General features: G+C 36.5%; 1 protein-coding gene across 5 annotated transcripts in view; it reads right to left on the reverse strand.

Annotated features, from left to right (window-relative positions):
• Positions 1–25,427, reverse strand: part of EXOC2 (exocyst complex component 2) — a 279,908-nt gene that overhangs the window by 196,854 nt on the left and 57,627 nt on the right. For all 5 annotated transcript variants that reach the window (XM_059179098.1, XM_059179101.1, XM_059179097.1 and 2 more), the window contains 2 exons: positions 20,416–20,592; positions 18,242–18,368 (listed from right to left, as the gene is read on the reverse strand). In XM_059179098.1, coding sequence (XP_059035081.1) covers positions 18,242–18,368; positions 20,416–20,592 — 304 coding nt within the window. The remainder of the gene's footprint in view (positions 1–18,241; positions 18,369–20,415; positions 20,593–25,427) is intronic.

The following is a 25,427-nucleotide window of genomic DNA, read 5'->3' on the forward strand; positions in this document are numbered from 1 at the left end:
TGTGGTATATATACACAATGGATTATTACTGAGCCATCAAAAAGAATGGAATCTTACCATTTGCAATGACATGGATGGAGCTAGAGAATGTTATGCTAAGTGAAATAAGTCAGAGAAAGACAAATACCGTATGATTTCACTTATATGTGAAATTTAAGGGGAAAAAAAAACCAGATGAACAGAGAGGAAGGGAAGGAAAAATAAAACAATGTAAAAACAGAGAGGAAAGCAAACCATAAAAGACTCTTAACTATAGACAACAAACTCAGGATTGCTGGAGGGGTGGTGGGTGGGGGTGATGGGCACTAAAGTGGAGGGCACTTGTGGTCAACAGTGGATGTTACATTTAAGTGATGAATCACTAAATTTTACTCCTGAAACCAATACTATACTACATGCTAACTTGAATTTAACTTTTTAAAAAAATGAAGAAATAGAAAGAGATATAATGATTAAAAAAAAAGAAAGAAAGAAAGAAACTAAGCAATGTGGTCCAAGATCCCATCTTTTTAAAAATACTCTCTGATCTCTAATGGAGCTCTATGACTGTAGGTGACCAGTCACCTTGCATACAACTTACAATACCCTGGAGCCTGCTCTCTCCAGTGAGGTGCTTATCTGGTCCCAGGAAACATCTTTCGAAGGACTGATGCCTTTAATGTCAAGGTACACCACAGTGCTCTCAGGTGCCAGGGTTTCTGTTTCACAAATTCAAGGAACACTTCTACCTGGTGGCTCCAAGGAGGCCAAACTCACCAGTTATAATTGAAGAAGAATACACATTCACCACACCTCCCCGTCACAGCCTAGCAAAGCTTTCACCAAAGATTCTCACAAACCCTCTCCCTTTATTCCTGGCTCCCTTCATTGATTCACACTCCCTAAAAGGGCAAGGGATGCAAACAACAAAACCAACTATGCTTTCCTCTGTAAACCCTGCGCTTTAATGAAGAACCCAACATCTGTTGTGTCAGTACCTCAGTCAAGGGAGAGAGATACCCACTCTATTTCCTATCACTTACCTTTCTCACTATGATCTTTTCTTTTTCTTTCTTTCTTTTTTTTAATAAAGGGGATAGGAAAGCACTGCTTAGCACTACAGTAACAGACAAGGTAAAATGAGATTTTAAGAGAGTCATGGACATCCAGCTGGCATCACCTCAGTGTTAATAACTCAGAGACTAAGTCAATCTCACATCTTTCCTCACTGGCTTCAAAAGTTAAAAGACTACAGTCTGCATATCCTTGATGTGTGTATGTTCAATAACCTTAATGGTCATTTTTACCAGACAGGATCTCTGAGAGGGAGCTGGAGAACTCTGTATTTTTATAAGTTTATTTTGTTTGGGATTCTTCTTGTTGGTTTGATACTTTACTTAGTTAGTAATAAAAATCCTATAACTGGGGTGCCTGCTGGCTCAGTGGGTTAAAGCCTCTGCCTTCGACTCAGGTCATGACCCCAGGGTCCTGGGATGGAGCCCCACATCAGGCTCTCTGCTCAACAGGGAGCCTGCTTCCCCCTCTCTCTCTGCCTGCCTCTCTGCATACTTGTGATCTCTGTCAAATAAATAAAATCTTTTTTAAAAAAATCCTACCACCTTTGGAAGTTTTTCTCATTTTACTTATTTGTATAGCATGTCTTCAAGTTAGAACTTTTGAGGACTATAATGACTGAGTGGCTGAGCCCTAGCTAGGTAACTAGAAACACTTCCTTCTGATCTGCATAGGCCATACTCCATAGTTCTACTTTAATTGGTGGGCAATGTCTGTCTAGAGTGCTAAGTCAAGGATCATGTGTCTAAACTGGAAAGAAGAGCAAGATGAATTAGAGGGGGTATGTCAATGGTATGAGGGCAAAGTACTTGGAAAAATACCTACCACATTTTTGTCAACCTTACTTCTATACGATACTTAAACTGGAATTCTGTGTGGTCTTAACACTTGCCTTGTTCAGAAAGTTAAATTATCTTAACAAAATCAAAAAGCACTACAGAATCATCTGATATCAACTAAATCCCTACTATTAACAGTCTTGATGACTTATGTGAAATCCTCTTCTAACAAGAATCAGTCCCAAACTCACAGATTAGAGACACGGCTGACAAAAAAGCAGAGAAAAGGGACTCTGAAAAGCCAAACTGAATTTCTTTTTTTTTTTTTTTTTTTGGTTAAGATTTTATTTATTTATTTGACAGAGATCACAAGTAGGCAGAAAGGTAGGCAGAGAGAGAGATGGGGGAAGCAGGCTCCCCGCTGAGCAGAGCACCCTATGGGGGGCTTGATCCCAGGACCTTGGAATCATGACCTGAGCCGAAGGCAGAGGCTTTAACCCACTGAGTCACCCAGGCGCCCCTCAAACTGAACTTCTTTATCCTTCACTCAATCCCTGTAGTTTTATTACAACTGGGTGGTTCCCTACCCGTATAGAAGTGTGAAGAGGGATTAACAGTATCAAAAAAGGATCTATGATACACTAATAGCAAGTAAAAGAAACAAGTACAAAATGCAGACACAAAACCAAATCCAGCAGTTGTATGTGTTTGTGAAATGGCTGAGACAACAGATAACCCATGGGTTTAATAGCTAAATCATGTTCAACATACCAAAAAAAAACAAACAAACAAATAAAAAACTGTATTTGTCTTTTTCTGTGTGATATAATGAAATCAAGGTGCATCCATGTTGTTATAAATTGACAGAGTATCCTTCTTTCTCATGGCTGAATAATATTCCATTATACATATATGCATCTTCTTCATTTATCCACTAATGAACAGTTAGAGCTGTTTCCACACCTTAGCGGTTGTGAGTAAAGCTGCAATGACCATGGAAGTGCAAATATCTCAATATTCTGTTTTCATTTCCTTTAGATATACACCCAGAAGTAGAATTGCTGGGTCATATGGTAGGTCTTTTTTTTTTAACTTTCTGAGGAATCTCCATACTGTTCTCCATAATGGCTGTACCAGTTTACATTCCTCTTAACAGGACACCAGGATTCCCTTTTCTCCAAATCCTCGCCAACATCTATCATCTATTGACTTTTTTATAGTTGTCTAACACAGTTGTGAGATGATATATCTCAATGTGGTTCTGATTTGCACTTTCCTGATGATTAGTCATTTTACCTTTTCATATGTCTGTTGGCCATTTATATATCTTTTTGGAAAATGTCTATTCAGCTCCTCTGCACATTTTTTAATCAACTGGTTTTGTTTTTCTTTTTTGCTGTTGAGTTGCATTCTTTGTGTACTTTGGATATTAACCCCTTTTCAAATTTGCAAGTTTACATTAGCTCTTTATCAATAAGGAATATAAACCCTTTATTGGATTTGTAAAAATATGTGAAACATAATCAAAAATGTCAAACTCATAGAAACAGAGAGCAGCAAAGTGATTAAAGGGGCTAGAGGGTGGAGGAAATAAGAAGAGATTGGTAAAACAGTACAAACTTTCAGCCATAAGATGAATAAAGTCTTGAAGGAACAAATGTAAAACATAATGACTATAGTTGGTAACACAGTATTAATCCATTGAAGTTTGCTAAAAGAGTAGAACTTGAATGTCCTCACAAAAAAAGGAAGGGAGGGAGGGAGGGAGGAAGGAAGGAAGAAGGGGTAAGGGAAAGGGAAGAAAAAAGGTAAAGAAAGGATAAGGGAAGGGGGGAGGGAAGAGGAAAAGGAAAGAAAGGAAAAGGAAAAAAGAAAAGAATAAAAGAAATACATAAGGTATTGGAGGTGTTACATGTGTTAGTTAACTAGATGGTAAGAATCCTTTCACCATGTATTCATGTATCAAATCACCAAGATGTTATTTACAAAATATTGTCAATTATGCCTCAAGAAAGCTGAAAATACGTAACACACACACACACACACACACACACACACACACACACACCAGGACAAAGAAAAACAAAACAAAACAAAAAACCCTAGACATACATTGCACATATGAAAAAGGTCATACGCTAAACAGTAAAAATGCTTAAACTGGTGATCCTAAACAATGCAAATATATAGCTATCTAGACCTTCCCCAATTTAAAATTCATCTGACTTGTATACTTTATAAACATCTCATTAACATTCTACCAAACTGCATTTTTACAAGTATATACAGAACTGTCTTATCACAAGACAAAGACCTGATTCTGGTAAGGCTCTAGGAGATGAGCTGTTAAGATACTCTCCCACCCCAGGAATCTCTCCCCATCTCCTTCCTCCTCAAGAGGAAGCAGGAATGGGGCCTAGCCACATTACTAGTAGTGGAGTCTCCTGGTGATAAAAAGAAGCACATGGGGCATGGCCAGGCTTTGCACTTCATCTCTTCAATCACGGGTGCACTATTCACTGTCAGGGCAAAAGTGAGAGGAAAAGAGGGCAGATCTTGAAATTGAGCTTTGGCATTAGTGTGAGTGGTGAGGAGTCACTTCAGACATTAGGGATAGGTCATTTCCTTCTACCAGAGAGCTCTAAAAGGCTGAGATGTGAAGCATCCATCGGCCCACCAGTATCTTATTTCCCATGTACAAATTATCTCTTATACATATAGCTCCTTCAGGCACCTAAATGGGTCAAGTGGAGTTTGAAAAGTACTGAATCTCCTGGTCAATATACTATCTCCTCATATCTCTTCATATTCACCTCTAAGACTGAGTTTTACTTTACAGTGATTTCCTACTTAGACATTAAAACTCTTACCAATCTTACTATATAAATTTAAATTGGAAGAAGCATCTTAAGACCTAAACTAAGAATCAGAGTTATAAGAATAAGACAGAAATTATATTAAAGATGACAAAATTGGGGGTTCCTGAGTGGCTCAGTCAGTTGAGTGCCCAGCTCTTGGTTTTGGCTCAGGTCTTTATCTGATGGGTAATAGGATAGGTCTCCCTGGTCAGCAGGAGTATGCTTGGAGATTCTCTCCCTCTGGCCCTCCTTACAACTTACATGCTCTCTCTCTCTCACAAATAATCTTTTTTAAAAAGTAACAAAACTCTAAGAGAGGTCAAATAACTTGCCTCAAATCACACAAGTAAGTCCACTTTTGGCTAGTGATCCAACATGCATTCTCCACCCTCAGGCCAAATAATCCTGCTCAATAGCAAAACTGTATCTTCCTTGAGTAAAATCAATTATCCTAAGCAAATCATACTTATCATGTTCACTTTGTTCTCTCTATGGAGTGATCTTGTTTTGACCCGACAAGTCTGAGGAAAGATCTACTGGAGTATTTCTGGGAAAGGTCCTTGTACTTGTAAGGAGAATCAAGAAGAGATACTGTCTTTTTGCATCTAGACATTATTGGGTTTTATTAATTATTGTGTATTCTTGCTTCAGTATTTGGTTTTTATTTTATTCCTTATTATATATTATTATTGCTTCAATATTCAATTTTTATACTATTCCTTATTATGTGTTACTATTGCTTCAATATCAGAATTGCTTTAGCCAATTTGCAATTACGAAGAAAATCAGTGTTATGCTAAGTGCAGCAGAATAGAGCACCAAGGTTCCTTGTACCTTGGTGACATTACTAGGTCACTGACTCAACCAATAATGGAGTCCACCATCTTTGGACTTTGCATATTATGAGTAAATAAATACTTTTTAAGTTTAAATTAATTTTCATTTTCTGTTACTTATAGCTGAAGGCATCCCAATTCAGTATTCTATCCTAAAATATATGCTTAAATATACTGATCTTTTACACAAACAGCTCAAAATGAATGTGAAACAGAAGATCTGAAATAAAACACACAGTGAATGACAATGCCTAGAAGCAATGAAGCTCTACAGGGAACATATCTGCAAAAGCAGAGATGACTCATTGCATTATATAATTGGGAAGCAATAATAGTAAGTAGTGATTAAGAGCATGCACTCTGGGTTCAATCTCAAAAGCTTGCTAGATTTGTCTGTATAAACTTTTGGTAGTTATTTAAACTCTCTAAGTTCCCAGAATTGGATAATAGGATCGTATCTTCCTCCCAGGAATGTTCTGAGGATTAAAATAAATAAATGCAAGTAGATGGCTTAGCATTTTCTAACACACGATAAATGCACAAAAGTGTTTATTATTTCTATTTTTAATACTTAGTTCTTTATATTTCACGACTATTTTCTTAAGTATCCTTCCTTTTGACTGTCATAACAACATTGTGAGTTACATATTCCCATATTACAGTGAGGAAACAGCCTAAGAGAGGTTGCATGTAAATAGTCAAGATTTGAACCTAGGTACCTCTATTATCAAAGAAGGAACAAGTAACTCTTAGGAATAAAATGAAACCACATTTACAAAGACAGAAATTTAAGAAGAGTGAAGGGAGAACTGATTTACAATGCAGAAAATTGCTGATTGTCCTAATTACAGTATTAGCAAAGGAAGAAGCAGCACTGTGTCAATGGCACTGACAAAGTTTGTGAGTTAAAACTAAAATGTTGGAGGGAGGAGTCAAGATGGCGGAGAAGTAGCAGGCTGAGACTACTTCAGCTAGCCGGAGATCAGCTAGATAGCTTATCTAAAGATTGCAAACACCTGAAAATCCATCAGAAGATCGAAGAGAAGGAGAACAGCAATTCTGGAAATAGAAAAACAACCACTTTCTGAAAGGTAGGACCGGCAGAGAAGTGAATCCAAAGCGATGGGAAGATAGACCCTGGGGGGAGGGGCCGGCTCCCAGCAAGCGGCGGAGCAACGGAGCACAAAATCAGGACTTTTAAAAGTCTGTTCCGCTGAGGGACATCGCTCCAGAGGCTAAACCGGGATGAAGCCCACGCGGGGTCACAGAAGGATTGGGGGTGTCTGAGTGGCGCAGAGCTTGCGGGTACTGGAATGGGAAAACCGGATACAGAGACAGAGCCGACAGTAAGCTCACAGCTCGGGGTTACCTTGAACCGGTCGCAGGCTCGGTGAGCTCGGAGCGCGGCAGGAGGTCAGGCAGACGGGAGTAACTGGGCGCTGTTCTCTGAGGGCGCACTGAGGAGTGGGGTTCCAGGCTCTCAGCACCTCCGGGCCGGAGACCAGGAGGCCGCCATTTGTATTCCTGTCCTCCGGAACTCTACCAAAAGCGCTCAGGGAACAAAAGCTCCTGAAAGCAAGCCCGAGCGGATTACTCACCCCGGCCCCTGGTAAGGGCGGTGCAATTCCGCCTGGGGCAAAGACACTTGAGAATCACTACAACAGGCCCCTCCCCCAGATGATCAACAAGAAATCCAGGCAAGACCAAGTTCACCTACAAGGAGTGCGGTTTCAATACCAAGGAGAGCAGCAGAATTCCAGAGGAGGAGAAAGCAAAGCACGGAACTCATGGCTTTTTCCCTGTGATTTTTTTTTAGTCTTGCAGTTAAATTAATTTTTTTCTTTTTCATTTTTTGTTTTTTTTCTCGCCTTCTGGTAAAATTCTTTTTTTAACTTTTACCTTTTTCTTTTTTAACGTTTTTTAACTAGGTTATCTAATATATATATTTTTTCTTTTTTATATTTTTCTTTATTTGTTTTCCTTTATTTTAATTTGTTTCTTTTTTTTTTCTTTCTTCCTTTGTGAACCTCTTTTTATCCCCTTTCTCCTCCGTCACGATTTGGGATCTCTTCTAATTTGGTTAAAGCATATTTTCCTGGGGTTGTTGCTACCCTTTTAGTATTTTACTTGCTCCTTCATATACTCTTATCTGGACAAAATGACAAGACGGAAAAATTCAACACAAAAAAAAGAACAAGAGGCAGTACCGAAGGCTAGGGACCTAATCAATACAGACATTGGTAATATGTCAGATCTAGAGTTCAGAATGACAATTCTCAAGGTTCTAGCCGGGCTCGAAAAAGGCATGGAAGATATTAGAGAAACCCTCTAGAGAGATATAAAAGCCCTTTCTGGAGAAATAAAACAACTAAAATCTAACCAAGTTGAAATCAAAAAAGCTATTAATGAGGTGCAATCAAAAATGGAGGCTCTCACTGCTAGGATAAATGAGGCAGAAGAAAGAATTAGTGATATAGAAGACCAAATGACAGAGAATAAAGAAGCTGAGCAAAAGAGGGACAAACAGCTACTGGACCGCGAGGTGAAAATTCAAGAGATAAGTGACAACAAAAGATGAAACAACATTAGAATAACGGGGATTCCAGAAGAAGAAGAAAGAGAGAGGGGAGCAGAAGGTATACTGGAGAGAATTATTGGGGAGAATTTCCCCAATATGGCAAAGGGAACGAGCATCAAAATTCAGGAGGTTCAGAGAACGCCCATCAAAATCAATAAGAATAGGCCCACACCCCATCACCTAATAGTAAAATTCAAAAGTCTCAGTGACAAAGAGAAAATCCAGAAAGCAGCCCGGGAAAAGAAGTCTGTAACATACAATGGTAAAAATATTAGATTGGCAGCTGACTTATCCACAGAGACCTGGCAGGCCAGAAAGAGCGGGCATGATATTTTCAGAGCACTAAACGAGAAAAATATGCAGCCAAGAATACTATATCCAGCTAGGCTATCATTGAAAATAGAAGGAGATATTAAAAGCTTCCAGGACAAACAAAAACTGAAAGAATTTGCAAACACCAAACCAGCTCTACAGGAAATATTGAAAGGGGTCCTCTAAGTAAAGAGAGAGCCTACAAGTGGTAGATCAGAAAGGAACAGAGACCACATACAGTAACAGTCACCTTACAGGCAATACAATGGCACTAAATTCATATCTCTCAATAGTTACCCTGAATGTTAATGAGCTAAATGCCCCTGTCAAAAGACACAGGCTATCTGAATGGATAAAAAAACAAAACCCATCTATATATTGCCTCCATGAAACTCATTTTAAGCCCAAAGACACCTCCAGATTTAAAGTGAGGGGGGGGCAAAAAATTTACCATGCTAATGGACATCAGAAGAAAGCAGGGGTGGCAATCCTTATATCAGATCAATTAGATTTTAAGCCAAAGACTATAATAAGAGATGAGGAAGGACACTATATCATACTCAAAGGGTCTGTCCAACAAGAAGATTTAACAATTTTAAGTATCTATGACCCCAACGTGGGAGCAGCCAACTATATAAACCAATTAATAACAAAATCAAAGAAACACATCAACACTAATACAATAATAGTAGGGGACTTTAACACTCCCCTCACTGAAATGGACAGATCATCCAAGCAAAAGATCAGCAAGGAAATAAAGGCCTTAAACGACACACTGGACCAGATGGATATCACAGATATATTCAGAACATTTCATCCCAAAGCAACAGAATACACATTCTTCTCTAGTGCACATGGAACATTCTCCAGAATAGATCACATCCTCGGTCCTAAATCAGGACTCAACCGGTATCAAAAGATTGGGATCATATCCTGCATATTATCAGACCACAATGCTCTAAAGCTAGAACTCAACCACAAAAGGAAGTTTGGAAAGAACCCAAATACATGGAGACTAAACAGCATCCTTCTAAAGAATGAATGGGTCAACCGGGAAATTAAAGAAGAATTGAAAAATATCATGGAAACAAATGATAATGAAAATACAAAGGTTCAAAATCTGTGGGACACAACAAAGGCAGTCCTGAGAGGAAAATATATAGCGGTACAAGCCTTTCTCAAGAAACAAGAAAGGTCTCAGGTACACAACCTAACCCTACACCTAAAGGAGCTGGAGAAAGAACAAGAAAGAAACCCTAAGCCCAGCAGGAGAAGAGAAATCATAAAGCTCAGAGCAGAAATCAATGAAATAGAAACCAAAAAAACAATAGAACAAATCAACGAAACTAGGAGCTGGTTCTTTGAAAAAATTAATAAAGTTGATAAACCCCTGGCCTGACTTATCAAAAAGAAAAGAGAAAGGGCCCAAATAAATAAAATCATGAATGAAAGAGGAGAGATCACAACTAACACCAAAGAAATACAAAGTATTATAAGAACATACTATGAGCAACTCTACGGCAATAAATTTGACAATCTGGAAGAAATGGATGCATTCCTAGAAACATATAAACTACCACAACTGAACCAGGAAGAAATAGAAAGCCTGAACAGACCCATAACCAGTAAGGAGATTGAAACAGTCATTAAACATCTCCAAACAAACAAAAGCCCAGGGCCAGACAGCTTCCCGGGGGAATTCTACCAAACATTTAAAGAAGAACTAATTCCTATTCTCCTGAAACTGTTCCAAAAAATAGAAATGGAAGGAAAACTTCCAAACTCATTTTATGAGGCCAGCATCACCTTGATCCCAAAACCAGACAAGGACCGCATCAAAAAAGAGAGCTATAGACCAATATCCTTGATGAACACAGATGCGAAAATACTCAACAAAATACTAGCCAATAGGATTCAACCGTACATGAAAAGGATTATTTACCACGACCAAGTGGGATTTATTCCAGGGCTGCAAGGTTGGTTCAACATCCGCAAATCAGTTAATGTGATACAACACATCAATAAAAAAAAGAACAAGAACCATATGATACTCTCAATAGATGCTGAAAAAGCATTTGACAAAGTATAGCATCCCTTCCTGATCAAAACTCTTCAAAGTGTAGGGATAGAGGGCACATACCTCAATATCATCAAAGCCATCTATGAAAAACCCACCACAAATATCATTTTCAATGGAGAAAAACTGAAAGCTTTTCCGCTAAGGTCAGGAACACGGCAGGGATGTCCATTATCACCACTGCTATTCAACATAGTACTAGAGGTCCTAGCCTCAGCAATCAGACAACAAAAGGAAATTAAAGGCATCTAAATTGGCAAAGAAGAAGTCAAATTATCACTCTTCGCAGATGATATGATACTATATGTGGAAAACCCAAAAGACTCCACTCCAAAACTGCTAGAACTTATACAGGAATTCAGTAAAGTGTCAGGATATAAAATCAATGCACAGAAATCAGTTGCATTTCTCTAAACCAACAGCAAGACAGAAGAAAGAGAAATTAAGGAGTCAATCCCATTTACAATTGCACCCAAAACCATAAGATACCTAGGAATAAACCTAACCAAAGAGGCACAGAATCTATACTCAGAAAACTATAAAGTACTCATGAAAAAAATTAAGGAAGACACAAAGAAATGGAAAAATGTTCCATGCTCCTGGATTGGAAGAATAAATATTGTGAAAATGTCTATGCTACCTAAAGCAATCTACACATTTAATGCAATTCCTATCAAAGTACCATCCATCTTTTTCAAAGAAATGGAACAAATAATTCTAAAATTTATATGGAACCAGAAAAGACCTCGAATAGCCAAAGGGATATTGAAAAAGAAAGCCAACGTTGGTGGCATCACAATTCCGGACTTCAAGCTCTATTACAAAGCTGTCATCATCAAGACAGCATGGTACTGGCACAAAAACAGACACATAGATCAATGGAACAGAATAGAGAGCCCAGAAATAGACCCTCAAATCTATGGTCAACTAATCTTCGACAAAGCAGGAAAGAATGTCCAATGGAAAAAAGATAGCCTCTTCAATAAATGGTGCTGGGAAAATTGGACAGCCACATGCAGAAAAATGAAATTGGACCATTTCCTTACACCACACACAAAAATAGACTCAAAATGGATGAAGGACCTCAATGTGCGAAAGGAATCCATCAAAATCCTTGAGGAGAACACAGGCAGCAACCTCTTCGACCTCAGTCGCAGCAACATCTTCCTAGGAACATCGCCAAAGGCAAGGGAAGCAAGGGCAAAAATGAACTATTGGGATTTCATCAAGATCAAAAGCTTTTGCACAGCAAAGGAAACAGTTAACAAAATCAAAAGACAACTGACAGAATGGGAGAAGATATTTGCAAACAACATATCAGATAAAGGACTAGTGTCCAGAATCTATAAAGAACTTAGCAAACTCAACACCCAAGGAACAAATAATCCAATCAAGAAATGGGCAGAGGACATGAACAGACATTTCTGCAAAGAAGACATCCAGATGGCCAACAGACACATGAAAAAGTGCTCCATATCACTCGGCATCAGGGAAATACAAATCAAAACCACAATGAGATATCACCTCACACCAGTCAGAATGGCTAAAATCAACAAGTCAGGAAATGACAGATGCTGGCGAGGATGCGGAGAAAGGGGAACCCTCCTACAATGTTGGTGGGAATGCAAGCTGGTGCAGCCACTCTGGAAAACAGCATGGAGGTTCCTCAAAATGTTGAAAATAGTACTGCCCTATGACCCAGCAATTGCACTATTGGGTATTTACCCTAAAGTTACAAACGTAGTGATCCAAAGGGGCACGTGCACCCGAATGTTTATAGCAGCAATGTCCACAATAGCCAAACTATGGAAAGAACCTAGATGTCCATCAACAGATGAATGGATCAAGAAGATGTGGTATATATACACAATGGAATACTATGCAGCCATCAAAAGAAATGAAATCTTGCCATTTGCGACAACATGGATGGAACTAGAGCGTATGATGCTTAGCGAAATAAGTCAAGCAGAGAAAGACAACTATCATATGATCTCCCTGATATGAGGAAGTGCTGATGCAACATGGGGGCTTAAGTGGGTAGGAGAAGAATAAATGAAACAAGATGGGATTGGGAGGGAGACAAACCATAAGTGACTCTTAATCTCACAAAACAAACTGAGAGTTGCTGGGGGGAGGGGGGTTGGGAGAAGCGGGTGGGATTATGGACATTGGGGAGGGTATGTGCTTTGGTGAGTGCTGTGAAGTGTGTAAACCTGGTGATTCACAGACCTGTACCCCTGGGGATAAAAATATATGTTTATAAAAAATAAAAAATTCAAAAAATTAAATAAATAAATAAATAAAACTAAAATGTTTGTTCACGGTAACTGGAATTTAGGCTGCTATCAACCGAGTAAAGTGATGGCTTAACAAGTCAGTAAAAGCAAGGTACATTCTGAGTAATTTAAATTAAATATACACTTTAAATATACTACCATGGAGTTGGAGAGTGAAAGCAATATATATTCTACTATGTACACTCATGAAATGCTTTAAGAAATCAAAACACAATTTTAATAGTGACAACTCTTGCACCCCTAAAATATATGCTTTCCATTAGATGGCAGTGTAAGCTCAGGTTTAAATCTGGAAAGGTTTAGCCCATGCCAGGGAAAGACCCAGGTACATGGGTTGAGTGGTCACATACAGAACTAACAGCAATGTTCTCAACATATCACAATTTGCTTTCGAATGTGAGAAAATTCTATAGTAATGACCTGTGAATGAGAAAAACAAAAACCACTTTGAGAAAAATTCTAACCACCTCACAGAGTAAGGCCAGGTTATAGTTGTATTACTGCATTAAAGAGAACATGTTTTCTTGATTTGGCAGATGGAAAGATGAAAGGTGGGGAGGCTAAAACAGTAAAGTCGGTTTATATAGTTTTTTTGAGTGTTTGTATATTATATTCAATTCTTTTAGCTTTCAATTTTTAGCATTATTTTCACTCTGTTGTATTAAATATTATGAGCTTGCTCTTGGTTGTATATGATGCTGTTTTCTTTCTTTCCTCCCTTTTTGGGGTGCAGGGTCTGAAAGGTTCTGGACTTATGCACTGTATCACAGCCCACAAAATTGTTTTTATAAATTCTAAAAAGCGAATTTATCCAAGACTCTTCTCTTCTATACTCATACTGAGAATTATTTTGCCACCCGTCCCTTGTTTGTGGGGAAACTGGTCAACTTTCCTTTCTACCAAAACACCAAATTGATGAGAAGAAAATCAGATTTGCATTGCCCATAAAATCCATGTGGAAATAAAGCAGGTATTACTGGTCCATCAAATGACTAGACAGCCATTCCCATGTAATTATTTAACAACAGTTTAATAATAATTAATAATAAAAAGTTGTAGATCATATAAAAACAAGGGCAAAGCTCCATTTTTATGTCCTCACTTCCATATGTGTATGATCTCCAAAAACATAACTTAATATTCTCAAGTTAGACAAATATTTCTTTTAAGAAATATAACCTAGCAGGGCGCCTGGGTGTCAGTCTATTAAGTGCCCAACCCTTGATTCTGGCTCAGATCATGATGTCAGGGTTATGACACTGGGGCTCCACGCTAGCTAGGCAAGGAACCTACTTGAGATTCTCTCTCCCTCTTCTCCTGCCTCCCCACACCAGTTGGGCAGGTGCCCATGTGGGTGCACTTTCTCTCTCTCCCTCTCTCTCTTAAAGAAAAAAAAGGAATATAACCCAGTGAGAGCTTTTACTTAACATGAACCTGTTTTACCTTTTCTTTCTGTTTAAATGGTTTGTCTCCATTACAATTTAAGCTATGCAAAGAACAGAGACATCTGTGACAATCAATATAATAAATCAGAAATGCAGACTTTTTATAACTAAATCGTAGTCCCAGTTCAAAGTGAAGTCTGTCTGTTTCCAAGCAATTAGTAACATTTTTATAAGTATCAAGGCATCATTTGTGCACAACATCAGTGAAAAATTTAGGAATATGAAGGACTTAAGCAGTCAAAGGAGGCAGTTGATAAAACTCAGTAACTAAAAGACGACAGCATGCACCCTGGGCACACCAGTAAAATGTTTATTAAACTCTGACTTACAAGAAAACTATATTCTGCTACTCTTACTTGCTTTTCCTTTTTTTTTTTTTTAAGATTTTATTTATTTATTTGACAGAGAGAGATATCACAAGTAGGCAGAGAGAGGGAGGGAAGCAGGCTCCCTGCTGAGCAGAGAGCCCGATGAGATGCGGGACTTGATCCCAGGACCATGAGACCATGACTGGAGCCAAAGGCAAAGGTTTAACCCACTGAGCCGCCCAGGTGCCCCTCCTTACTTGCTTCTTTTTATTCAGATGAACTGGCCACAACACTATAGGACCTCCCACTGTTCCACATTGTACATCTGACTGTCAGCTGAAGAGAATTTCATCAACATTCACAATGCAATTACCAGCAGCTGATTCATCTTCCAAAGTGGCATCACAATTTTAATGATAAATCATTAGGACCACAGTATTTTATAATAAGCAATCATAATTCTTCAAACCTTCTAAATAATATATTTCAACAAACAAGTAATATTAAAACCCTAATATTCCTTCTCTAATGACATTTTTTTAAAAATTAAAATTAGATCCTGTCCCAACCTTTTTTTAATAATTAATATACAATGTATTATTTGCCCCAGAGGTATAGGTCTGCAAATTTTCAGGCCTACAAATTTCACAGCACTCACCATAGCACATACCCTCCCCAATGTTCATAAACCAGCTACCCTATCCCTACTCCCCTACCCCCCAGCAATTTTAAACAAAAGAAACATCCAAATGTCATTAATATACAGAAATAAAAACCAGTTCGGAAATACTCTTGGGGATTCTAACCTGAACGTACATCATTCCGTACGGAGAGCAAAGCTTTTATTTAAAAAATACTGAGTCAGGAGGGCGCCTGGCTGGCTCAGTTGATACAGCATGCAACTCCTGATCTCAGTGTTGAAAGTTCAAGTCCTGAGCTGGGTGTGAAGCCTACTTAAAAAAATAAAAATAAAAAAGTAAAATAAATAAAATAAATCAAGTCAGGGAAATAAAACCCACATCAATATTTTAATACCCACTTTTCCTTTCCTTTTCTCTTTTTCTAAAATAAGATTTCTCAATCTGAAGTCAGAGGATTCAGTAAAATAAATGCTGTTTTCCTGACAGTATCTTTAAAAAATAAAAAGGAATCATGAAAAGCATTTTTCTGGCCAAAAACTTTCTCTTGTTTTCTATAACTCTTTGTACTTTCACCTTTCATTTTCTTGCTTTCTAGTATTCTAGCCTGTCTTTCTTTTACTGAAAATTTCAAGACTTTAAATGTACAAAAGAACTACTGGAGTCCTTTCACGGTCTGGAGGGCCTTCCCAGTGTTTTCTGATTCTATAGAAACCTGTGCCTTTCTCTGTTCCTATTTTTTGACTAAACTGTAGAAACAGACATTAACTAATGGAGGACTGATGGTGACTAGAGAGCCTAAGCCACAGAAATACCTGCCAGGTGATGATGCAACTAATTACCATGCAGTAGATATGGTCAGTCTACATCTTTCAGCATTCCTCACTGACTATTATGTCTACCCTCTGGAATTTCCTCTGAACTGGCTTTAACATTTTTCTGGCTTTCCTATTAATTAATGAATTAAATAAAAGCTCTTAACATGTTCATTTTATATTTGTATGAGAGTCATGGCTTTACCTTTTCAAAAGACTATTCTATGGCTAAGCAAATTATTATTTGAAACTTAAGTAACAACTTGAAATAAATACTACTATTAATTTTACAGCCATTTTAGCACTTCTTAAATTAATGTATGTAATGCTTTTTAAAGATTTTAATATAATTTGTTACCCTGAAATCTCAACAGTTATTAAAAAGAGATTCTCTTCCTAAGTGACTGAGCAGAGCCTGAACAGTATATGATGCAAGAAGAGCAAAAGCATCATTGTAACAATGACTAACATTTATTAAGCACTTGCTACGAGCAACACTCTTCTAAAGCATTCACTCTCTGAATCCTCACAAACACCCTTTGATACAGGTACTGCATGTTGCACCTCAGAAAACTGAGGCAGAGTAGTTAAGTAACTGGCTCAAAGTCCTACTGCTAGTAAGCTGGAGAGCTAAGGCTCAAATGGAGTTTGGCTCTAGAATAAATTAGACTACCTCACAGAGAAGAAAAAAAAAAAAAGAAAGAAAGAAAACTTCTAAAGAGCCCAGCACATTTAGTGCCATTATTCCTGGCTGCTGTTACCAATGTTCCCTAAGAATAATCCTGACACATATTAAGAAAAAGTGCTATTAGAGAGAGTTCAAGCCCATCCCTTTTCTGGGTAGCAGCAAAAACAGAAATAATAAAGACAATTCAAAACTGGAAGGACCTGAGAAGGTAAAGAAGTCAAATAGGGGTGAGTTATATGCCAAACTGAAAATTAAGAAAATACATTTTATGATAGTAAACATTCAATTTAATCCTCCCATTGATAGTTTTGTCTAAAGCTCATATAAAATTCATACAGTATTCCTATATTCCCTGTGCCCAAATATAAAATTATATTTTCCTTATGAAAGAACAATCAAAAAGGACCTCCTGCTCTACACTTTTTTTGTGGCAGGCCTTGGAAAGAAGCTGGCTTCTAAGAGTATTAAAGCAGGCTGTTTAAAGGCTTCCTATCAACTGCAAAGTCTATTCATGGTTGAAACTGTGCTCAACTAAATAGCTAGCAATTACCATTCTTTCTGGACTTTTCTGATCCTCAAACTCCTTTATAGAACACTGAAATCCTTAAAACATCTACAGATGCCAAAGAGCTTCAAAGATGTGACCTAGGATAGTCCAAGTTCACTAAAAGCTGCTAAGCTAAGGATTTTTCAACACATGGTGAATTCCCAAGACAAACACTTGCTCCTTTCCTCTTAGCCAGAGGTAAAAGCCCACTAGGTGAAAAGAAGCTTGCTATTTGAATTACTAATGGTCTTCAAGTGTAGGCTTGAACGTTAAATATATAAAGATTAGTATTATTATATTATATTATATTGTATTATATTATAGTGTTAACAGAACTAATTTGTCACCTTCGGTAACTGTTTATAGAGCAACACTCAGTATATAACTCCATGAGCAGAATCCCAAGGTTAGAAAATAAATTAGACACAATTAATATATTAAATGAATTGATTAAGATAGATATAAGGATAGAGGTACTAATTATAAAAGTTGCTAAAATACTACCCTAGCAATTAAGAAAATCATAGATTTGTTTACATCTTGAACACTCTCATTTACCTGCAGTAATTCTGAGAGATTAAGTCTAGATTAAGTATGAATTATAGGCAGGGGTTGTAAAAAAAAATAAAAGACTACAGTGGGCCTAATCATTCTAAAATATTTCCCCAAAACACCAAGCACATGGAATGTTCTATTTTGATCTCAAGTACCACCTAAATATTTAAACTCACCAGCCCCAGATAAGTTATTACAAACTTCAAGATACTTTACTTCCTCACAAAAAGTAAACTAAAAAAACTAATGAGGTAAGTAGTTTTCGCCGAAATTTTTAACTAATTGGAACATTCACTAGGCAACAAACTGACCAGGCTTCAGAATAACACTTGAACCCAAACAACAGAAATGTCTTCAACTGTGTTTCCCTGGATGTTTCTGGAGTTTCCCTCTTTACTTGGAAGTATATGAAACTTTTCATCAATAAAGAAAACTGAAGGCAAGATGGTACTCACTTTTCAATCTCAATGCCAAGAGGATTAGCAGGACGTAGAGACAAGGGGGGAATTCCTTTATTCCTGTCAGTACGCATATCATAATAATTCATTTCATCAACCCACACAGCAGATTGATCCAAAAGACCTGCCAAAATGAGGAGCACATCCTTAATGAGATACAAACTAACACTTTCCCTATTGCTTTACTTTTTAAAGATCTAATACAAAATGCACACTAAGGTGATTTTTGAGAAATCTGAAAGCACAAAAGCTGTGGTGCTTTCATTTTTGTTTCTGTTTTTTTTAATGGTTGGTGGCTTGATTAAAAACACTAGGAATCTATAAAAAGGTAAATACAACACCTCTTGGTTCATGATTTCACTGTACACTATTCAACAGAGAAGGAACACTAAGCCTCTTAGAAAAAATTCTGCTAAAACAAATGTATTTTACATGTAACAAAAAGTAAAATTAATTCGGTTCATTCAAAAAATATCCAACAATTCCTTATATAAAGAAAACAGTCAAACACTTTCCAAGAAATGCATGGCTTGTGTAATGGAAATGACCAGGATATTCAGGAAAAATAGGTAAACACTGTCAACAAAATATAATCTCTAAAAACGGTACCCTCTTCTATGTGACTGAGTTCTTTGTCATTCACTTTGGCATGGGACTCACAGGCTTACTACCTCTAAACCTGGGTTCAAACAGAAAATGGGCAAAGGGCCAATGAGCAGAGGAGCAGCTTCATGAGGGAAGGTATTTGATCCCAGGCAACTTCAAGCTATATGACCCTTTGTGAACCCACAAATTCTATCAGCACCGACAGTTCCGCCAGAATGCAACAAGAGGCTTTGTTAGAGGTTTTATTAAAATCTAGATATTCCTAAATTAGGCCTGATAAGCCTTTATTGAGTTTATACTGTGCTAGGTCCTGCCAGGGTACTTTAGAATAAAATAAATTATCTTTATCTGCCATATAAATATGATATAAAACATTGCTGGGTTCTATCAGTGTTTTAAGTTCCTCCAGAAAACTGGTAACAAGTTCTGGCTTTAATTTTCAGTTTTTGAATATATTAAATGAGTAAACAAAAACAGGGAATATTATATATGCACAGATATATGCATAGGCACACATATATGTGTGTGTGTGTGTGTGTGTGTGTGTTCCATTTTGTATTCTCTCTTAAATTTCTTATCTAAATTTTTATTTATGGGAAAAAAAATCTAGGATTCTAAAGAAGCCAATGCTGTAGAAAGGCTCTACACTCTAAGTTAGAAAACAAAAACAATCTGCAAAATGATTTACTTTTCAATATAAGAGAGAAGTATGACCTGGGCTTAATTACACCTGTGATATTCCTACATTACACAAATATTTACCAAGTACTAACCATGTATAAGACATCACAAGACCACAAAGATGAACCTGACATTAACTTTTTGTAAGGGTCTATACTAAGCACTTTATATGCACGCTGTAACTCATTTAATCCTACAGAGTAGGTAATATTGTTGTTCCACTTTTATCCACAAAGAACTAGCATTGAAGTTCCACAGTTCATAGTGCCAGACCTCAGATTAGTATTCAGAGTTCAGCTCCTTGGATCAAGTTCTTAACCACCCCTAATATAAGGAAGGAAGTGTTAGGTACACAAAAAGTAACATTTAAAGTGCTACAGCATACAAAAAAAAAGTGCTTATTTCTTGTTCCGAGGGCCAAAAACACATTTTGACCAGGCAACATTTTGTCCTGGCCTCAAAGGATAGAGGAAATGAAGGAAACAAGAACATTATTTAGATAGTATTATTGCTAATTTGGCCAAATGAGGAGGATATTTTACCTCAAATATTGACTGCATAATAGAAAGAAATGCAATTACTGTTTTCAAAATCAAGGAACTAAAATTGACAAAGCAAAATGTTAAAGAAATAAATTTTATAAAGAATTTAGGATGATAGTTCTCTCATGATCATCATCTTTAGGTTTCACTGTTAGCTCACCAAACTGCCTTTCCAAAAGTAATGCAAATTTTAACTAATACCCCATTCCTGTCAAAATAAACATAATCTAAGTTAATAAGATGTGAGAGTAGGTAAATTTTATACAAATCTACCACTTTTAGATTTTGAAAGACAAAAGCCATTTTCATTTTCCTCTTTAAAAATTAAAGTTAAGATGATACCTATTTTTTCAGGTTTGAGTAGCTTGAAAGACACTGTTGAGGTTCCTTTGCCACCTGACTTGGTTGTGACAATAATGTCTCCTTTGTCATTTTTAGCTTGTCCCACTCGACATACTATTTTACTTGCAGACATCCATTCTGCCGTCAGGAGGCAATTATGTCCACAAATTGTCAGACCTGAAAATAAAAGCATGTAAGTAACAAAGTTCAAAAGAACAAAGATAAGATCATAGACACATCTATTACATAAAAAGACAATTCTTCTCTCAGTATTACCAGGCTTTTTCCATGAAGTGAAAAATAAATCTAAAAATAACATTTCCTGTTCAATAGTTATTTCTATTATTGAATATACCCAATGTTACCTGCAAATATACTGTCTCTACTAATTTTTGTCTAATCCTTTTTCTTTAGTATCTAAGACTTCTTTAGATTATATTTAAGTTTCTTCAAATATCAATGGAATTAAAAAATAATGACCATAATAATTATGTGTAGGCATTCCAAATACTCAGACTATGCAACTCTTAAATTGCTTCCATAGGTTTTTATGGGAAATTATTGCTAATTATTAGAAATCTAAGTTATTGACATAAATTTCTGACATATACTAAATATATCTATCATTCCCTAAAAATTTATTTATTCATGTTCCTGAAAATAATGCACACTTACTTTTCCTAGCATTTAAATTATATATGGTATACATAGTATACACTTTATTTCAAGCAGAGCCTGGAGTCTGGTAAATCCAGTTGATGTTCTAGGGCCTTACTGGATTATTATTTCATTTTTTATATCTGTATCCTACACTGGTAGTTCATGCTGCCTTGGTGTTTCCCTAATGATACTGTCACTAAACTACATTTAGTGAACCAGAACTCCCAAAATGTCAACTCATGCCTGAAATCTCAGGCCCTGATAACAAGTAAATTACTATAATTTCGGCAGTAATCAAACAGGGAGGCAATGAAAGATTATAGTGAGGAAGATGTGACCCCAGACAGAACACCAATATATCACCATAAGGACAACTGCCAGCTCTTCTACTACTTATTTTATTTGTATTTTCCATTTCTGCAAAACAGAACAAGCTCGTAAATATTTTTTGGAAAAAACAAGCCAAAATGTATGTGGCAAAGACCCAGACACTTCACACTTTCTATTCTCATTATTTAACTTTTTGTATTGCTCAGCAGTCAATTTTGGCAATTACAATTTTTTTTTTCAGATACCAGGAACACCTCAACTAATGCCAAATTGGGCTGAAAAAATGTAGGAAGGGATTCAAGTCATCTTTTGTCACAACTTAAAGCACTGTTTGGTAAGAATATTAACCATAGAGTAATAAAAACAATCACCTTTTAGAGATGCATTTGTTAAAATAATGAATTTCAGAGATTTCCCTAAAACAGCCATTATTTATACATGTATGGAATTTTGCCTTTCTTTTTTTCTTTTTTTAAGATTTATTTATTTGGGAGAGAAGCAGGGAGGTGGGAAGGGATGGGCAGAGGGAGGAGAAGCAGGCTCTCCACTGAACAGGGAGCAAGATGTGGGCTTGATCTCAGGGCAGATGCTTACCTGACAGCCACCCAGGCACCCCTGGAATTCTGTCTTTCTAACAACAGCATTTAAAGTTTTCTGTTAATTTTTTTAAATGTATAATGACATTTACACATTTTTAAATGCATTCATAATTCAAAATTATTTTTTCAATATGAGAATGTCTTTAATATCCTTCCTGAAAATTTTTGAAAGTTTTGAAAAATGTAAACAATTTAAGAGATTCAAAACACTCCTAGAACTCCTCTCCATCTTTAAGAGAAGCACTCTGAAACACTTCAATGAGTATTTGCTCAAATAATGTTTATGCATACACATATCAGTCTATGTATATTTTAAATGATGGAAAAGTCTTTAATATACTAAGCAGTTTAAGTGTTACAGGTGGTAGGTATTTTGATATCACTCTAGGTTAACACATTCACTTAATATTGTAAAATTTCATAATATCAAAAAGATTCTTGTGATTTTATATATTGACTCGTTTCAGAAAAGAAACTAACTCACTAGTAAATGTCAAGACTTAATATAAAGTCATTCCTAAAATAGGTTCCCTGCTGGAGAACAACCTTATGATTAAAACTGAAGAAGGAGAGCAGATTTAAAATATATAGACAGGAAGTCTTAAAAACATGTTCAGATGAGCAAATATAAACGATATCCGTGACAGTACAAGCTAGGAAAAAGCTACCCAGAACAATAGTTTATTCATCTAGTTGTAGTGGCTATCAAGGTTTCTGTGATTTAATATCTGCTCTACATTTTAACTAAAAAAAAAAAAAAAAATCACAATTTTAAACATAGATTCAAACAGATCATTTTAAATGTCATAAAAATTAAATAAAGTCACAAAACCAATTTATTAATTTCTAAAGCAACATTTTTGCTAAGTTACTGCAAACTGAGAAATCTGCTTCATAAAATATAACATCTTTTTTTTAAAGTAGCTTGTAGAATTTCAAATAAACTGTTTTTATAACGTTTCACTTGGCTAGCATAGATATCTTCTGAGCTAAAAACACCGAAATTATTTAGCAGATTGGGTTTGCTTTTTTAAAAAATGGTTTCTAAGCAATACATAGGCAGGTTGAAAGCTGAACTAGCAAGGTTTACAGAAGTATACACAGTCAAATAAGAATAGCACTGCTTAAAGCTAAAGCAAGATTAAAATTTATATAGACTAGTAACTATCATGTTAGGAGCTCTAGTTAAAATGTAGGACATAACCTCCATCTTTATGGTTTACTTCTATGCATTCTAGGGACTCTTCCACTTTGGATAAAGAAAAATCTAGAATGAGCTATGTCAAAAATCAAGACACTGGATTAGATAAAACTATCTTCATAAGAATAATTAATTTTTCAGATGCCTGGGTGGCTCAGTCCGTTAAGCATCTGTCTTCAGCTCAGGTCATGATCCCACATTGGGCTCCTTCCTGTTAGGGAGCTTGCTTTTTCTGCCTCTGCCTGCTGCTCCCCGATTGTGTTCTCTCTCCCTCTCTCTGACAAACAAATAAAATCCTTTTTAAAAAAGAATAATTAATTTTTGTTTACTGAAGAATCAAAAACTATGGCTAGAGAAAACAAATAAAATAAGACATATTTAAATAACACTAGTGAAAAGAACTAGCTAGGAAGTGCAAAACTCATTTATTAAACATAGCGCCGAGCTCCAATTCACTTTCTCTTTCCAAAGGTTTTCCAGATGGCCAAAAAAATAATCTGTCAACCTGCACCAATAATGCAAGAAAAATAAGTTCCAACTCACAGTCGCCAATATTTTACCAATACATCCCACATAAATTTTTAAAAGATTTACTTATTTGAGAGAGAGAGATAGCACAAGTCGGGAGGAGCAGAGGGAGAGGGAGATACATATTCCCCACTGAGCAGGGAACCTGATTCAGGACTTGACTGCAGGACTCTGGAACTGTGCCCCAGGCCGAAGGCAGAAACTTAACAGACTGAGCCACCTACATGCCCCTAGGATCCCTCATAAATTAAGAAGAGTCAAGAGAATGTTTGAATCTAGATAAGTTTATATGGTAATCAGCATATATGTTGAATAGCATATACTAAAATCTCTCACTTCCTCATTCTGAATGCATCTCTTTTCTAAACGCATCTCAGAGTTCACAAGAAAATAATCCTACCTGACCAAACAATTATAATATACATACATATAAATATATAAACATACATATATATGGAATATTACTCAGCCATTAAAAAAGAATGAAATCTTGCCATTTGCAATGACATGAATGGAGCTAGAGAGTATCAGGCTAAGTAAAATAAGTCAGTCAGAGAAAGACAAATACCCTATGATTTCACTCATATGTGGAATTTAAGAAATAAAAAAAGTATAGAGGGGAAAAAAAAGAGAGGCAAACCAAGAAACAAACTCAACTATAGAGAACAAACTATTGGTTACCAGAAGGGAGGTATGCGAAGTGGATGGATTAAATAGGTGATATGGATTAAGAAGTGCATTTGTGGTGAGTAGTGGGTACTGTATGAGAAGTGCTGAATCACTAAGTTGTTCACCTGAAACGAATAATATACTATATGTTAACTAAGGGGAATTAAAAAAAAAACTTAAGACAAGCAAGGGATGAACCACTTACAAACATGAATGTTAAATAATCAGCAGTAGGAGGTCTTCATGTTACAGAGTAACATGCTACAGAGTGGGAGTAGAGGGGACAGACCCTATACAAACTAATAAATTCATATAGTGCCAACAGGATAACAGGATACAGAGTGTGCATGTCCTTGAACTTAAAAAGATTAAAAAAAACAGATACGAAAACCTATGATGTAGCTTAGCATAAATATATAAATATCAGGGAAGCTTAAATAAAAAGATTAACATGGGTGGGAATTAGTGTGAAGAGTTTTTTTTTTTTGGTTGTAAGTCTCAAGTTTTGACAGACAGAGACTATTCGTATTTCAGATCTATGGTGGGGCTCTCAAGCACGATGAAGCATCAGTGTGGCAGAGGAAAGGAAATAAGTAAGATTCACAGGTCTTAGTAAGGATATGCGCCTGGTGAGAGTAGATAGTTTCTTCTAGGTGAACTGAGGATAAGACCAACTGGTACTGATATCACCAGGAGATAGAGTTTAGATTTGATTTGAAGGGCAATAAAGAACAGAAGAGATACAATTTCCAGAGCACTACAGAACAAATACAAACAGATACATAATGGAGGGAAAACTAAAGTGGGCAAAAATAGCTAGAAAGGATATTTGGTCAATCAAAGCAAGAGAAAGCAAGGCTGAGGAAAAGAAGGCAAGTCTCAGCTGTGGGAAACTTTCTGAAGGACTCGGTGAAAAGCAATTTAGACAAGATTTGATAAATAATGATTTTTACAAAGAAAATCAAGAAAACCAAATAATTCTTTCATCTTTATTCAGATTATTCCATAAAGATCACAATGTTTTT

Source organism: Mustela lutreola, chromosome 6 (genome assembly GCF_030435805.1).
Source record: "Mustela lutreola isolate mMusLut2 chromosome 6, mMusLut2.pri, whole genome shotgun sequence".
Lineage (NCBI taxonomy): Eukaryota > Metazoa > Chordata > Mammalia > Carnivora > Mustelidae > Mustela > Mustela lutreola.